The sequence below is a fragment of the Oncorhynchus mykiss genome, chromosome 7 (assembly GCF_013265735.2).
Source record: "Oncorhynchus mykiss isolate Arlee chromosome 7, USDA_OmykA_1.1, whole genome shotgun sequence".
Classification (NCBI taxonomy): domain Eukaryota; kingdom Metazoa; phylum Chordata; class Actinopteri; order Salmoniformes; family Salmonidae; genus Oncorhynchus; species Oncorhynchus mykiss.
Window position 1 is genome coordinate 14,127,392 of NC_048571.1, and position 16,247 is coordinate 14,143,638.

The 16,247-nt window shown below is 44.3% G+C and overlaps 2 protein-coding genes across 3 annotated transcripts; one reads left to right on the top strand and one right to left on the bottom strand.

Annotated features, from left to right (window-relative positions):
- Nucleotides 1-1,017: 1,017 nt before the first annotated feature.
- On the bottom strand, nt 1,018-2,316 carry LOC110527356 (lipoyltransferase 1, mitochondrial). The gene has a single exon (XM_021608578.2). It carries the CDS (start codon nt 2,176-2,178, stop codon nt 1,039-1,041), a length of 1,140 nt encoding a protein of 379 aa, XP_021464253.2. The 5' UTR covers nt 2,179-2,316; the 3' UTR covers nt 1,018-1,038.
- Nucleotides 2,317-4,049: 1,733 nt separating this feature from the next.
- On the top strand, nt 4,050-16,151 carry tsga10 (testis specific, 10). Of its 2 annotated transcripts, XM_036982656.1 has the most exons (19): nt 4,050-4,494; nt 4,604-4,669; nt 4,791-4,947; nt 5,038-5,246; nt 6,169-6,324; nt 6,445-6,630; nt 8,630-8,707; nt 8,838-8,989; nt 9,902-10,017; nt 10,104-10,258; nt 10,437-10,492; nt 10,650-10,818; nt 11,205-11,315; nt 11,725-11,910; nt 12,132-12,299; nt 14,885-15,066; nt 15,288-15,392; nt 15,474-15,626; nt 15,785-16,151. In XM_036982656.1, exons 4-19 carry the CDS (start codon nt 5,166-5,168, stop codon nt 15,813-15,815), a joined length of 2,085 nt encoding a protein of 694 aa, XP_036838551.1. In that variant the 5' UTR covers nt 4,050-4,494; nt 4,604-4,669; nt 4,791-4,947; nt 5,038-5,165; the 3' UTR covers nt 15,816-16,151. The 2 variants fall into 2 exon arrangements, with proteins under 2 accessions (XP_036838551.1, XP_036838550.1); XM_036982655.1 differs by having other exon boundaries at nt 4,053-4,494; nt 4,604-4,947.
- Nucleotides 16,152-16,247: the final 96 nt, after the last annotated feature.

The following is a 16,247-nucleotide window of genomic DNA, read 5'->3' on the forward strand; positions in this document are numbered from 1 at the left end:
AGTACGGCATCCCAGGGGCAAATTAGGGTTAAGTACCTTGCTCAAGGGTACATCGATAGATTTTTCACCTTGTCGGTTCAGGTATTCAAACTAATAACCTTTCAGTTACTGGTCCAACACTAAACGCTAGGCCAAAGAGTTTTATAATCAACCCAAGATAGACAGAAGCATGTCATTTCCAATGAGAGCAACTTAATCATAGAGGGCACTGTGCAGAACAGGCAACCGGTGGGCAGAGCCAAGCACGAGCTAGCGAGATCCTATTGGCACGTTCTAGCATGTATTTGCATATTTCAGTTAGGTAACGCCACTGTGTGCGTGTGAAATAAATCAATTGGCATTTCGCCCTTACACTCCTTCTAAACAAAGCTATTTTTTACAACTTTGGCAAAGAGTAAAGTCTATAAAACTTAGTCCACTCTGTTCGTAATAGATTTTAGTTTTGGGAACATAAAACGGTATTGGGATGAAATGTTTCATCGATGACAAAATTTGCAGAATGTCAGCCAAAATCCATATTGCTCCATCTTCCTCCACTGCTTTTTCAAAGCAGAGGATCGATCATTGGTTGAAGGATGTGGGGGAAGCTAAGTTGTTAGCAGCACACTGACCCCCATTACAGAGGCAGCATTTATTGCACTCGGGAAATGGATGTAACCTATTTTCTACAGGGTATATTTAAGAAATAAGGCCAGAGGGGGTATGGTATATGGCCAATATACCACGGCTAAGGGCTGTTCTTATGCACAACGCAATGCTGAGTGCCTAGATACAGTCCTTGGTCTTGGTATATTGGCCATATATCACAAACCCCAGAGGTGCCTTATTGCTATTCTAAACTGGTTACCAGCGTAATTAGATGTTTATGCAGAATGCTATGGAAATACTTTGTGTGCATATAAAGCCAGGGTCTACAGATAACTTTCTAGAACGGCTATACAGAGAGCACCCCTTCCCTTGGTCCAGAGAAGCTGGTGATTAAACCATCCCAATAACAAAACCCTGGACAACTCAGTATGGCATGCACCAGTGTTTTATTCACATCATGAAGACAACTCTTCGGCACAGATTATACATCTTTCTTTCAAGTTCTTTATTTTGTGGGATTGTCCTCAGCAATTCTGCTGCGATTACTGATGTCTCGTAGGGACATAATTTCCCACCTATCAGGTGTAAGGAGAACTTTTGAGACAACTCCACAGGTAGCCAGTCTGAGGGAACCTCAATGTCACAAGATTCTATAATGCCATTCTTGATGTCCATGTTTAGAGTTGCATTGCAGATAGACGTGTCATTTTTCAACTCAAAAGTCGTACAGATACTGAACTTAGGAGTCCTTCCAAATGTCCACTCCCATGCCAACAGTTCACGGGCCATTCTTTGGATACCAGGCAAGGACAGCTCATCACTTGGGTCCACAAGTGTTACAGGGCTGCTGAAACCAAACTCTGTGTTGTACTGGGATGCCACTGAATCCATGATAGTGTCACAGTCCAACGTCGGGTCCTCATCCAGCAGGTTTTTCACAGGGGATGGCACGCTTTGCGTTGCATTGCTCTTAATACCCTGGCAGGTGGGTTTCAGCACCGCGGACAGCAGTGCCCTGTCAGCCGAACACAGCAGAGTGCAGTGATGGTAAGCTGCTGTCCTTCCCAATTTTGCAGCGGTTCCTGAAATCTTGTGTTGGCCATTCAGCAAGATGTCAAACCTCTCTGTTGCACGTACATCCATGTCTGGCCTGTGTCCTTTCAGAGCACTTGTCACGACTTGGAGATTCCTGTGACGGTCATAGTTTTTCTTGGACGTGAAGAAAGTCAAATTGACATTTCCTAAATCGTGGAATACAGTCCCGCCCCCACTGCGTCGCCTGGCGAGCGGTATCCCTTTCTGTCTCATGACCTGAAGGTTGCACTCTTGCCACGGGTTCTGATGTCTCCCTATCACCACCGCTGGGGCATTACTCCATAAGAAGAGCATACTCCGGGTTTGGAGGTCAACATGATCGTGTATCCAGTCCTCCAATGCTAAGTTTTCAAATATGTCTGTTGACACAGATTTGAGGATAAGTCCTGATTTACCAGTATCGTCAATGACAGCTGACAATGTGCTCTTGGCTCGAGCCGATCGAAAACAGGCTTGGGATTGTGCGCACAAATTCGAGAATGTTCTTAACATCATCGCGGACCTATCTGTCGTTTCTTCTGTGCATCTGAAAATACTTTATCACTTTTGTGGAATGAAACTTTTCCAAATACATGAATGGAAACGCTCAGAGTGAATACCTATTCAGATCTAATTCGTTTTTACACACATACTTCCGCTTTTCTTCCTCTTATTTTCTTAAAGGCACGGTTTATTTACCCTTGTTATAACACTGCCACCAGCTGTGCTGGAGCGATATCGACTCCATGTTGCTCAAGTGATTTTTGATGCTGGTTTTACAGCGCCACCCAGCGGTTTACTTCGTATATTGATTCAAAAAGGATTTACTAGTTCCTGAGGGTCTGGGTTGGATTTAAAATATTATTTTTGGCTTATTTTTCAAAATCAAATCAAATTTATTTATATAGCCCTTCGTACATCAGCTGATATCTCAAAGTGCTGTACAGAAACCCAGCCTAAAACCCCAAACAGCAAGCAATGCAGGTGTAGAAGCACGGTGGCTAGGAAAAACTCCCTAGAAAGGCCAAAACCTAGGAAGAAACCTAGAGAGGAACCAGGCTATGTGGGGTGGCCAGTCCTCTTCTGGCTGTGCCGGGTGGAGATTATAACAGAACATGGCCAAGATGTTCAAATGTTCATAAATGACCAGCATGGTCGAATAATAATAAGGCAGAACAGTTGAAACTGGAGCAGCAGCACAGTCAGGTGGACTGGGGACAGCAAGGAGTCATCATGTCAGGTATTCCTGGGGCATGGTCCTCCGAGAGAGAGAAAGAAAGAGAGAATTAGAGAGAGCATATGTGGGATGGCCAGTCCTCTTCTGGCTGTGCCGGGTGGAGATTATAAGAGAACATGGCCAAGATGTTCAAATGTTCATAAATGACCAGCATGGTCGAATAATAATAAGGCAGAACAGTTGAAACTGGAGCAGCAGCACAGTCAGGTGGACTGGGGACAGCAAGGAGTCATCATGTCAGGTATTCCTGGGGCATGGTCCTAGGGCTCAGGTCCTCCGAGAGAGAGAAAGAAAGAGAGAAGGAGATAATTAGAGAACGCACACTTAGATTCACACAGGACACCGAATAGGACAGGAGAAAATCAACAAACTAACAGGTTAACACTTCTACAAAAGGCTCACTATATGGAAGTATAATGTACTGCAGAGGGACAACAGCTAGGCTCCCACAAACAGATTGACAGTGCAATTTATTATAGTAGCCTACTTTTTAATCCTGACGAAGGCAAAATAACTTTGATTTATTTGAAGCCTGGGGTGCATTCCTTTCATTTTAAAATGGTAGCATAAATTGCATAGAACACTGCAATGCAGTCAAATCAGTCACTCTGATGCATGATACTTTTGCATTTAGACTTGGAATTTCACTAGGCTAACATGATCTTCTGCTAACATTATCAGCACGTGTTGTCAGTGTGTGGAGTACCGGGTCACTACGTTGTCAAGGTAATGGACGCACACTGTGAAGAAAGGGCCTTTGCTGATTGGCTTGCAATCTTGCGACATCTCGAATTCCGATCAAATCCTGACATCTGATTGGTCAGATCGTTTATCCCGTATGAAAAGCGGTTTAGGAGCCATTCAAGGTTTACAACAGCAAACCCCAGTGATTTATCCAGATAACCTCACGTAAACTATTTGATAGCTACAGCTATAACTATTTCATCCATAAAGTAAGTTGAAGATCTCTCTCTCAACCATTATTTGTTTTTGTTTACATCTAATGTTTTACTTAGACAAGCAGTAGCTTTAGCCTAATTATATTTAAGTGTTTAGTGAGCTTTCTTGCCATAATAAAATCAGTATCGCTTTCGACAATTCAAGGCTAGCGTCGTTAGCAAGATTACAGTGATTGGAAGACACTACTTTGCAAACTAGCAACCTTTTGAAATCCAATACAGCGCTGTTTATAATACATTCATAATCAGTAGCAAGGTCACGTTTGAATATGCTTGGTTACCATGACAACGTAAAATGTTTAGAGCAGTGTGTCATAAATCAGCCACTCTTGTTAGTTTTTTTTTAATCTATCAGCTTGATACTGACACATTTTCATATTTGATTTATTTTCACCTAATCCCCATTGCACTTCCTGTGTCAGGCTGCAGAGGTTAGTGTGGCTGGTGTGCAGGCTGAGGAGGTGCAGCTTCAGCAGGGGGTGAGGGGAGGAGAGGGGGGAGGAGGAGGTGGAGGAGCTGTCTTTGGAGAACCAGCAGGTGCCAGGCCATATCAGTACACCAGCTCAGCTGCAGGAAGAGCAGGACCAGCAGGGCCTCACACTGGAGACAACAGAGGACCACACACAGCATGCAGAGGTAGACTTACTGTGTGCCTAAGAGGGGATGCGATGTGAATACTGAACACAATGGATGAGTGAATGTCTGATTGAATCAATGCAAGATTTCTTGGGGTCTGGTTTTGTAGAGCATCATCGAAAACCTGCAGAGGAAGATCACGTCGCTAGAGGGCGCTATCACCAAAGTGACACCTGTAAGACCACGACTGATACCACTATATTGCAATCTAATTCAACAGGCATAAAGAAAATAGTATAATCAATAGCCCACATTTACCATCCACCCTGGCTTCTGGGTTCTGGGTTATGTCTCAGGATAGCGAGTCAGGAGACACTGAACCAATAGAACTTGAGACCCAGCTGAACCCCACAGTAGAGCAGAATCAGGAGCAGGACCTGCAGGCCTTACTGGACCAGTTGCACCAGGAGAGAGACAGTCTGAACAGACTGGTGCAGAAGCTCAGCCTCACAGGTGAGTTACTCTGGGGCTGGACTGAGAGGAGAGAGGGTAGTGGAGAACGAGATGCCAGAATGTGATGTAACATTGTTGGCTATCCTACAGAGAGAGAGCAGGTCCTGTTCACAGAGCCAGGCAGCAGGGGGAAACGTGGCTCTCGTCTGGACAGCTTCTTGCGGAGCGTGGAGGAGGAGAGGGACTACTACAGACAGGAAGCAGACAGCCTGAGGAGGATGCTGAGGGGCAGGTGCTCCTGTAGCCCCTGTCGGGGGCACCTCCAGAGCCGCAGCCCCACCCGCCAGTCCCCTGTCAAGGTAAAGGAATAGCTGTCTAATATTAACTAGAAATGTAAATAGGGATTTGTTACACCATCTTCAGTGTTATAAATGTATAAATGACGCTATATATATCATTTTTCAGAAATATTGGTAAATTAGCTTTGATTGCTTAAAGAAATTATGAAAAAGATTGGAGTTTTTTTTTCCACTATCTAATCACGGCATGGGGTTGTTCACTGACAGACATGTCTTTTTTTTAAAAGTATATTACTTGATGGTTTCATTCAGAGAGACAAATAATCATATTTCTTAGCAAAATGCTATATATCCGGCTCACTCTCAGAGAAATAAGTAGCACTGCTAGGTTTTACACAGTCAAATGTAATACATGGTAACATTTTTAATAAAGAACTGTAGAAATTATACATTTTTGACATCAATATAATAAAATAATTCAATAAAAATTAATTCAGTAATATAAGACCTGTGAAACATTTTCATTTTCGTCGTTTAGCAGATGCTCTCATCCAGAGTGACTTAAAGTAAGTGCATTCATCTTAAGGTAGCTAGGTGAGACGACCACATATCACAGTCAAATATACAGGATACCAACATTCCATTCCAGCGAAACAATATAGCGTTTAGCAAAAAAAAAAAAACATTTTCATACACACTAAAATCTATTCATTAAACATCTGAGAACAGTAATATTTTACACACACATGAAGGTACCCATAAGCAATCATTTCTGATGAAAAAATACAAATGTGAAAAATTGGTGGACATACCATTTTGTAAATAAACTCTTCAAATATGACTTTTTCCATATTAATCAGAAAAACATCTAATTTCTGACCAATGTCTCCTGGACTGTGAGCACTTTGTCATAATACTAATGTAACAGCTGATGTACTCTTTTGAAATCTGACATCATGTCTTGTTCCCCTGTTTTGGGCAGGGGGGCAGCTATGATTCTGAGCTGATCAGGGTCTTTAGAGAGCGGGACGAGATGCAGAACATGCTGGATAAGAATGAGCGCCACCTGTCAGAGATCCAGGCCAACGTGAAAGTTCTGACTGCCGACAGAGACAAGACCAGCATGCACTACCAGCAGGCCAGTACCATTCTTAAAGGAATAGTTAACTCCAACAACACGTTTTGTTCGACTTTTTCTTCGCTCAGGACCAAATGAATGGGAAATCATTTTGCTGATAACAATCCCTTTCTTCATCAGGCCCAGCAGGAGATAGCGTCGCTGCGTCGCGAGGTATTGAAATCCAAGTCGTCGCGCGCAGCTAAGAGCAGTGTCACTGTGTCGGCTCAGAGCATCCTGAAGCGCGTGGAGGCGGAGAGAGACGAGGCCAAGGTCGACCTCCACCGTATGAGCACAGAGAGGGACAGTCTGAGGGAGAGACTCAAGGTCAATATATTAACCAGATTGGACAATAATCTACTTCTGAGTGTTCCAGCATTGCCATCTATTGACTACCAATTAAACAAAAAAAATGTTGAACCTTTATTTAACCAGGAAGGGCTCATTGAGATTAAAATCTCTTTTTCAAGAGCGCCCTGGCCAAGATAGGCAGCACCAAGTCATTACAAACAAATTACAGACAGACATGAAAAACTACAAGTAATCTAGTAAAAACCATTGAATTCACAAGAGTATAAAACAGCAAATTAAAAACATTGACAGGTCAGGGAATCAGCCTCAAAATCCTTCATCAGTGATTTAAAAACACCAATCGGGACAAGTTCTTCCAGTTTAAAAGTATTTTTGTAAGGGGTTCCAAGACGATGGCGCCGAGTACATAAAAGCCCTTTTACCAAATTCAGTTGGGACATTTGGAACAGTTGGCAGGATAAAGTCCAGCGAACGAAGAGAGTTCCCACCACATTTCTGAACAATAAAAATGCACAAATTAAAAGGTAATAAACCCAAAACGGCTTTGTAAATAAAAGTATACCAGTGACTGAGCCTACGAGTGACTAGAGAAGGCCAGCCAACCCTGGTATAGAAAGTGCAGTGGTGCGTAAGGGTTTTGCAGTTTAAAATAAATCTCAAAGTGCCATGGTAAAGAGTGTCAATTGATCTCAAACACTGAGTGGAAGCATTCATATATAAAATATCGCCATAGTCTAGTAAAGGCATAAATGTAGCTGATACGAGCCTCCTTCTGGCTTCAAGAGAAAAACAGGCCTTATTGCTAAAATAAAATCCCTATTTCAGCTTCAATTTTTTTGTAAGTTGTTGAATATGCAATTTAAAAGAGAGGCCGCCATCAATTAAAATTCCAAGGTATTTATATGAGGTTACAACCTCAATCACCTTGCCCTGACAGGTAGTAATAGGTACATTGGGGCACACCATTCAAGACAGACAATTTAACAGACATAAGTCCATCAAGTTGAGTGCACTGAGTTCTATCAGACAGAGTTAGCAAACCATGCAACTGCATGCTCCGAAAGACCTACACTCAACAATCTCTGCCTTAGTATAGCATGATCAACTGTATCAAAAGCCTTAGAGAGATCAATAAAGTGAGACACAGTGCTGTTTTTTGTCAATGGCTTCAGTGATATCATTTAAAACCTTCATGGCTGCTGTAATTGTGCTATGCTTCTTCCTGAAGCCCGATTGGTACATTGATAAAATAGAGTTAGTAAATAAAAACTATTTTAGCTGTTCACTTACAAGGGTCTCAAGTATTTTCACCAGGGGTGACAACTTTGAGATTGGCCTATAATTATTTAAAAGAGTTGGATCTCCCCCTTTTAAAAGTGGTAGGACAAATGCTGATTTCCAGATCTTTGGAATTTCATTACATTCCAGGGTTAGATTGAACAGAGATGTAAGTGGTTCAGCTATTAAATCAGCTGCCAGATTTAAAAAGCAGGGATCCAAAAGATCAGGACCTGCAGGCTTTCTCTGATCTAAGGGTTTCAGGGCTTTATGTACCACCTGCACTGAGAATGGCAAAAAGCTAAAGGTTTGACCAGCTCTCACTGGTTCATCCACACAGGGTTGTACAGAGACAGAGGACACTGAAACAATCAGCCTACCAGGTGATACAAAGTGCTCATTGAAACAATTCAGCATTTCAGTTGTCATATATAGCAACAGTCCTTCAAAACACATGACAGTAATTCATTAACATTACCAGACATAGACTTAATAGCTTTCCAAAACTTTCTAGGGTCATTCAGGTTATCAGTGGTAAGAGACATAAAATATTCAGACTTGGCCTTCCTGAGAAGATAAGAACACTTGTTTCGTAACTGCCTAAAAATAAGCCAATCAGCATCAGAACATGATTTCCTTGCTTTAGCCCAGGCTAGATTACGGTCTATTACCAATGAAAGTGTGGGTGTGTATCCTGCTAAGAGAAAGTGTCTATGTGTGTGTTGCGTGTTGTCAGATCTCTCAGGAGGCAGCCATCAGTGAGAGGGCTCATCTGGAGCAGAGGGTGGAGGACCTGCAGACAGTCATTCTCACTGTGAGTGAGGAGGAGAAAACCTCCATAGAAACACAATGACTAGAACAGACACACTCTTTAAAATGTCCTTAGTTTGGAATGGAATGTTCATTCTGCTAATTGCATTTCATGGTGATTCTCCTTGCTGTAGCTGGAGCATGAGCGGGGGGACCAGAAGAGCCGTCTTGCCCTGATGAGGGAGTCCATGATGGGGCTGGAGGAGGAGGTCCACACCCTGGGTAGGAAGCTGACCGCTGCTGAGGACGAACACAGCAGGACCAGGAATGAGTGTGTCATGCTGAGGTAAGCAAGGAACCAGCACTGATGTGTGAAGTCATGTGGTTGGGGATTCACTTCCTGCATCAGCCACATACTGGACACGTGTGGGAACTGTTCAAATCAAATCGAATTTATTTATATAACCCTTCTTACATCAGCTGATATCTCAAAGTGCTGTACAGAAACCCAGCCTAAAACCCCAAACAGCAAGCAATGCAGGGGTAGAAGCACAGTGGCTAGGGAAATCTCCCTAGAAAGGCCAAAATCTAGGAAGAAACCTGGAGAGGAACCAGGCTATGAGGGGTGGCAGGTCCTCTTCTGGCTGTGCCGGGTGGAGATTATAACAGAACATGGCCAAAATGTTCAAATGTTTATAAATGTCCAGCATGGTCAAATAATAATACTCACAGTAGTTGTCGAGGGTGCAGCAAGTCAGCACCTCAGGAGTAAATGTCAGTTGGCTTTTCATAGCCGATCATTAAGAGTATCTCTACCGCTCCTGCTGTCTCTAGAGAGTTGAAAACAGCAGGTCTGGGACAGGTAGAACGTCCGGTGAACAGGTCAGGGTTCCATAGCAGCAGGCAGAACAGTTGAAACTGGAGCAGCAGCACGGCCAGGTGGACTGGGGACAGCAAGGAGTCATCATGCCAGGTAGTCCCGAGGCATGGTCCTAGGGCTCAGGTCATCCGAGAGAGAGAGAGAATTAGAGAGAGCATACTTAAATTCACACAGGACACCGGATAAGACAGGAGAAGTACTCCAGATATAACAGACTGACCCTACCCCCCCCGACACATAAACTACTGCAGCATAAATACTGGAGACTGAGACAGGAGGGGTCAGGAGACACTGTGGCCCCAACCGTTGCTTCTATAGCTTCCATTTAATCCCTTTTATAGCATCCTTTTAAGTGTGTGCTCGCACGTGTGTGTTCAGACTGTCCAACAGTGAGACGCAGAACGCCCTAAGTGACAGCCAGCGCAGACTGACCTCCCGGATCGGAGAACTACAGAACTCCCAGGAGAGGAACAAACTGCTGGACGAGAAGAACGGTGAGGAGACGAGGTCTGCCTTTGTGTGTGTGTAATAACGCTATTTCAGATAACCTTACCGAACTGAGCCTTATCTGTTGTGTCAGACTCTCTACTGAGGCAGATGTCTGGTCTAAGAGAGGAGGTGAGCAGTCTACAGTCCACCATCACTGACCTGGACCAGAGGAGAGACTCCCTGCAGGAGCAGCTGGAGAACAAGACTGACCTCCTTAACTCAGCCCACAACCAGCTGGACGACAAAGTAATCAACTGAACACTAACTACACACACAGCCAATTGTACCTGCCAGCATACCTGCCAGCCACTATGTTTAGGAAGTTGACATGTCCACTTGGATATCACCTCATGAGATGTGACACATTGGTCTAATATCAGTGATTGAGTGATGGTCTCTTTGGTTTCTATGTGTTTTTCTTCAGGAGAAAACCATCAGGAATCTCAGGTTGTCCATTGAGGATCTGGAGACATCAGCAGAGTGAGTCTGAGTTGTCCAGTACCACAAAGCTTCACACAGCAGCATCAGATGCCAGGTCACCATACTAAGGCTCACTCAGAAACGCATACGGATTGCACCACCTGTGTAAGTTAACCTCGAAACTCTGACCCCTGGCTGTGACCTTTCTGTTCCCCAGGAGCGTTCGTGAGGAGCTGGCAGGGCGGGAGAGGGAGCTGGAGGCTTTGAGGAGGAGGCTGGGGGATGCGGGGGAGGAGCTGGGGGCTTTGGCCAAGGTGAAGGATTCCACCCTGAGGGAGAATGCTCAACTCCAAGAGGAACTGGACATGAGCCGCCTCAACAACCAGGTCAGATACAGCACTTTCTGACCAAACCAGAGCACAATTATTATTTTTTAACTTTGAAATTATCAACCAAATTATTTATGGAGGATGGTATGCAGCCTGGTATCTGTCTCTGTTCAGCTATTACATTCCACTCCTTGTACTCTGTGTCATTTGCCAAGTGACAGGAGTGGCAAGGATTGGAATGTTAGCTAAAAAGACTGGAACCCAGACTAGATGCCATGGGCTCATGGTCCAGAATAGTTTTTCATCCCAGGTGATTGGTTTGGGGAAACAGTAGTAGAAAACACTAGGATGCCATATTATTCATGATATACCAAACCTCATGGCCATTATCTCTTTAGAATCTCACGAACACTTTGTAAGGTCTAGTTTGTTTTGCTGTCCAGGCCCTGGAGCTGAATTCTGAGGACTCTGCCAAGGTGGTGAATGAGCTGCAGAGGAAGGTACAGGACTATGTGGCTGACATCTCCCGCATCGAGAACCTGCTGTCCACCAAGGTACCCTCTGCTGTAACTGAATGGATGATATTTCAATCTGTGATCTGTTAGTTATGTCTTGTCGAACTAATTATAACTCATCCAGAGTAGCTATGGCTGCGTTTACACAGGCAGCCCAATTCTGATATTTAGCCCAAACATTGTCAAAAGAGCTGATCTGATTGGTCAAAATACCTATTAGTGGAAAAATAATCAGGATTGGGGTTCTGTGTAAACGCAGCCTTTGAGTTCCAGATCAATTCCTTTTTGAAAATGTGTTTTTTCTCCTTTCCTCCTTGTGCTTACTATAAGCGGCAATCAACGTTTTCAGACTGGAGTTGGGTAGGGATTGATAGCCAAGACCTTTTCACTTGCACTGATTCATTGTGGAGCTAAACAAATAATCAAAATGTGTGTGTGTGTCCACCAGGAGCGGGAGTGCAGGGAGCACCAGGAGGCTCGGCGGCGTGCGTCGGCCCAGGCCGAGAGCTGGGAGGGGCAGGCGCGGCAGGCGGAGGGGAGCATCAGCGAGCTGAGGCTGGAGCTGATGTCCTCAGACATGGAGAGACGCAGACTCAAGGAGAAGGTGGAGGCTCTGGAGGCCAGTCTGCAGGAGGTCTGTCTAACCTCACTGTCTCTATCATGAGGGATTATCACTGGTTACACACTGGGTCATATTCATTAGACACCAAACAGACTGAAACAGGGTGGGACTACCTGAAGTTGTCCAATAACAAAAGCACATTTTACTTTTCTGTTGTAAAAGGTTTTGTGACGTTTTACCATGTTGTGCATAATGAAGATGACCCTGGACTCCTATAGTTGTGTGTATCCTAGGCGTTGTCTGCAGAGCGGAGCTGCAGCAGCCAGGTGTCTCAGCTCAACAGGAGTCTGCTGCACACTGAGGAGCAGTTGAGACAGGCCCAGGGGGAACACACCGCCACTCAGACTGACCTGGAGAAGACCAGGGAGCTTTGTGTCAAACTGGACGCCAGCAAGGAGGCTGTGAGTCATGGAGGGGATGGTGTGTGCGTGCGTGCGTGAGCATACAGTACCGGTCAAATTTTTTGAATGCCTACTCATTCAAGGGTTTTCTTTACTTTCACTATTTTCTACATTGTAGAATAATAGTGGAGACTTCAAAACTATGAAATAACACATATGGAATCATGTAGTAACCAAAACAGTGGTAAACAAATCTAAATATATTTTATATTTGTGATTCTTCAAATAGTCACCCTTTGCCTTGATGACAGCTTTTAACACTCTTGGCATTCTCTCAACCAGCTTCATGAGGTAGTCACCTGGAATTAATTTCAATTAACAGGTGTGCCTTCTTAAAAGTTAATTTGTGGAATTGATTTCCTCCTTAATGCGTTTGAGCAAATCAGTTGTGTTGTGACAAGGTAGGGGTGGTATACAGAAGCCCTATTTGGTAAAAGATAAAGTCCATATTATGGCAAGAACAGCTCAAATAAGCAAAGAGAAACGACAGTCCATCATTACTTTAAAACATGAAGGTCAGTCAATCAGGAAAATTTCAAGAACTTTGAACGTTTCTTCAAGAACACCCCCCTATCCACATCGATGGAACAGTAGTGGAGAGAGTAGCAAGTTTTAAGTTCCTCGGCATACACATCACAGACAAACTGAATTGGTCCACCCACACAGACAGCATCGTGAAGAAGGTGCAGCAGCGCCTCTTCAACCTGAGGAGGCTGAAGAAATTCGGCTTGTCACCAAAAGCACTCACAAACTTCTACAGATGCACAATCGAGAGCATCCTGGCGGGCTGTATCACCGCCTGGTACGGCAACTGCTCCGCCCACAACCGTAAGGCTCTCCAGAGGGTAGTGAGGTCTGCACAACGCATCACCGGGGGCAAACTACCTGCCCTCCAGGACACCTACACCACCCGATGTTACAGGAAGGCCATAAAGATCATCAAGGACAACATCCACCCGAGCCACTGCCTGTTCACCCCGCTATCATCCAGAAGGCGAGGTCAGTACAGGTGCATCAAAGCTGGGACCGAGAGACTGAAAAACAGCTTCTATCTCAAGGCCATCAGACTGTTAAACAGCCACCACTAACACTGAGTGGCTGCTGCCAACACACTGACACTGACTCAACTCCAGCCACTTTAATAATGGGAATTGATGGGAAATTATGTAAATATATCACTAGCCACTTTAAACAATGCTACCTTATATAATGTTACTTACCCTACATTATTCATCTCATATGCATACGTATATACTGTACTCTATATCATCGACTGTATCCTTATGTAATACATGTATCACTAGCCACTTTAACTATGCCACTTTGTTTACATACTCATCTCATATGTACATACTGTACTCGATACCATCTACTGTATCTTGCCTATGCCGCTCTGTACCATCACTCATTCATATATCTTTATGTACATATTCTTTATCCCCTTACACTTGTGTGTATAAGACAGTAGTTTTGGAATTGTTAGTTAGATTACTTGTTGGTTATTACTGCATTGTCGGAACTAGAAGCACAAGCATTTCGCTACACTCGCATTAACATCTGCTAACCATGTGTATGTGACAAATACATTTTGATTTGATTTGATTTGAAGTGCAGTCGCAAAAACCACCAAGCGGTATGACGAAACTGGCTCTCATGAGGACCGCCACAGGAATGTAAAACCCAGATATACCTCTGATGCAGAGGACATGTTCATTAGAGTTACAAGCCTCAGAAATTGCAGCCCAAGTAAATGCTTCACAGAGTTCAAGTAACAGGCACATCTCAACATCAACTGTTCAGAGGAGACTGTGTGAATCATGCCTTCATGGTCAAATTGCTGCAAAGAAACCCCTACTAAAGGACACCAATAATAAGAAGAGACTTGGTTGGGCCCAGAAACAAGAGCAATGGACATTAGACCAGTGGAAATTTGTGCTTTGGTCTGATGAGTCCAAATTGGAGATTTTTGGTTCCAATCGCCGTGTCTTTGTGAGACGCAGTGTGGGTGAACGGATGATCTCTGCATGTGTATTTCCCACCATAAAGCATGGAGCAGGAGGTGTTATGGTGTGGGAGTGCTTTTCAGGTGACACTGTCTGTGATTTATTTAGGAATTCAAGGCACACTTAACCAGCATGGCTACCACAGCATTCTGCAGCGTTACGCCATCCCATCTGGTTTGAGCTTAGTGGGACTATCATTTGTTTTTCAACAGGACAATGACCCAACACACCTCCAGGCTGTGTAAGGGCTATTTTACCAAGAAGGAGAGTGATGGACTGCTGCATCAGATGACCTGACCTCCACAATCCCCCGACCTCAACCAAATTGAGATGGTTTGGAATGAGTCGGACCACAGAGTGAAGGAAAAGCAGCCAACAAGTGCTCTGCATATGTGGGAACTCCTTCAAGACTGTTGGAAAAGCATTCCAGGTGAAGCTGGTTGAGAGAATGCCAAGAGTGTGCAATGCTGTCATCAAGGCAATGGGTGGCTATTTGAAGAATCTAAAATATATTTAAATAGTGTATGTCAACATGTTTGTGTGTGTCTGTGTGTTAACAGTACTCAGTGTGTGTGCTTGTAGGTGCAGTGTGAGCTGGAGCTGCTCAGGAAGCAGCTGTCCAGTGAGCGTCTGAGCATGAAGAGCCTGGAATCCATGCTGGTGTCCACCAGGGAGAAGGAGCTACACCGACAGCTCAGCTCCCAGGAGAGACACACCGAGATCCAGCTGCTCAGGGACAAACTCACCGCGGCCGACAGCAAGGCGTGAGCAGACACTTGGTCGCTGTTGGAAGGGTTTCTGATTTGTTCGGTTGCCTGTTTTGACAGCTTCCCTCTTTGTTTCTCTCCCATCTTTTTCTCTCTTTTCATCTATACACCTCCAACTCAATTCTCTCTCCCTCTCTACATTTCGTTTTGTCTATCTATCTATCTATCTCTCTCTCTCTCTCTCTCTCTCTCGCTCTCTCTCTCTCTCTCTCTCTCAGGAGCTCTCAGCGTAGAGAGGTGGCTACATTGAGTACTCGTTCGGCACAGCTAGAGGCTGACCTGGACATGACCAAAAGACAGCTATCTACTGAGCGGTTTGAGAGGTCTGTCTTTCTGTCTCTCCTTGCTTGTCTTAAAGACTTGGCTTGTGCTTTACTCTCTCTCTCTCTTTCTCTCTCTCTTAGGGAGAGGGCAGTGCAGGAGCTGCGCCGTCAGGGTCTGTCGTCATCGTCCTCTGGCCTGCATCCCTCCTCCCCTCACCTGCGTCGCTCCCTCAGCCCCAGCAGGCCCCTGTGGTCCACCCCAGACCACCTGGCCAGAGAGAGATCCCCAGAGAGGTGGGCCCCCTCCCTGAACACCTCACACTGAATACAGCACACATATATTTCTACATCTCACTGTGTGTGTGTGTGTGTGTGTGTGTGTGTGTGTGTGTGTGTGTGTGTGTGTGTGTGTGTGTGTGTGTGTGTGTGTGTGTGTGTGTGTGTGGTGACAGGAGCCTGGGGTTCAAGGACCTCTACGACTGAACAGATCTCTCTCTGGAGGAAAGACAACCCAACCTTCTCTCTAGTCCTCACTGTGCTATGATGTCATTCTTCAACTCAAACCTGTGATGTCATGATCAGGACCTCAGGTTCAGAACAACCCTCCTAGACCGGAAATAGTTTCACAAGTATTATCTCAAATGTATGTTTTATTACATTTTACAAACTGACATCACTGTGTTTGGTTGTGTATTGATCTGTAAAATGAGTTACCATTTAGTATATTTTTGATGAAGATTTGATTCAAGTGAAATGCAGCTAAAAGAGGGAAATGATGTTCTTTCATTAATATATTATATTTTTTGTAAATTGTCTGAGAGAAGGGCTTTAATAAAAATAATAATTTTTGTTCTGGTTTACTTTTCAGTCATAAGTCAGTTGAACCTTGCAGAATGGTACTGTAGGCTACATGTT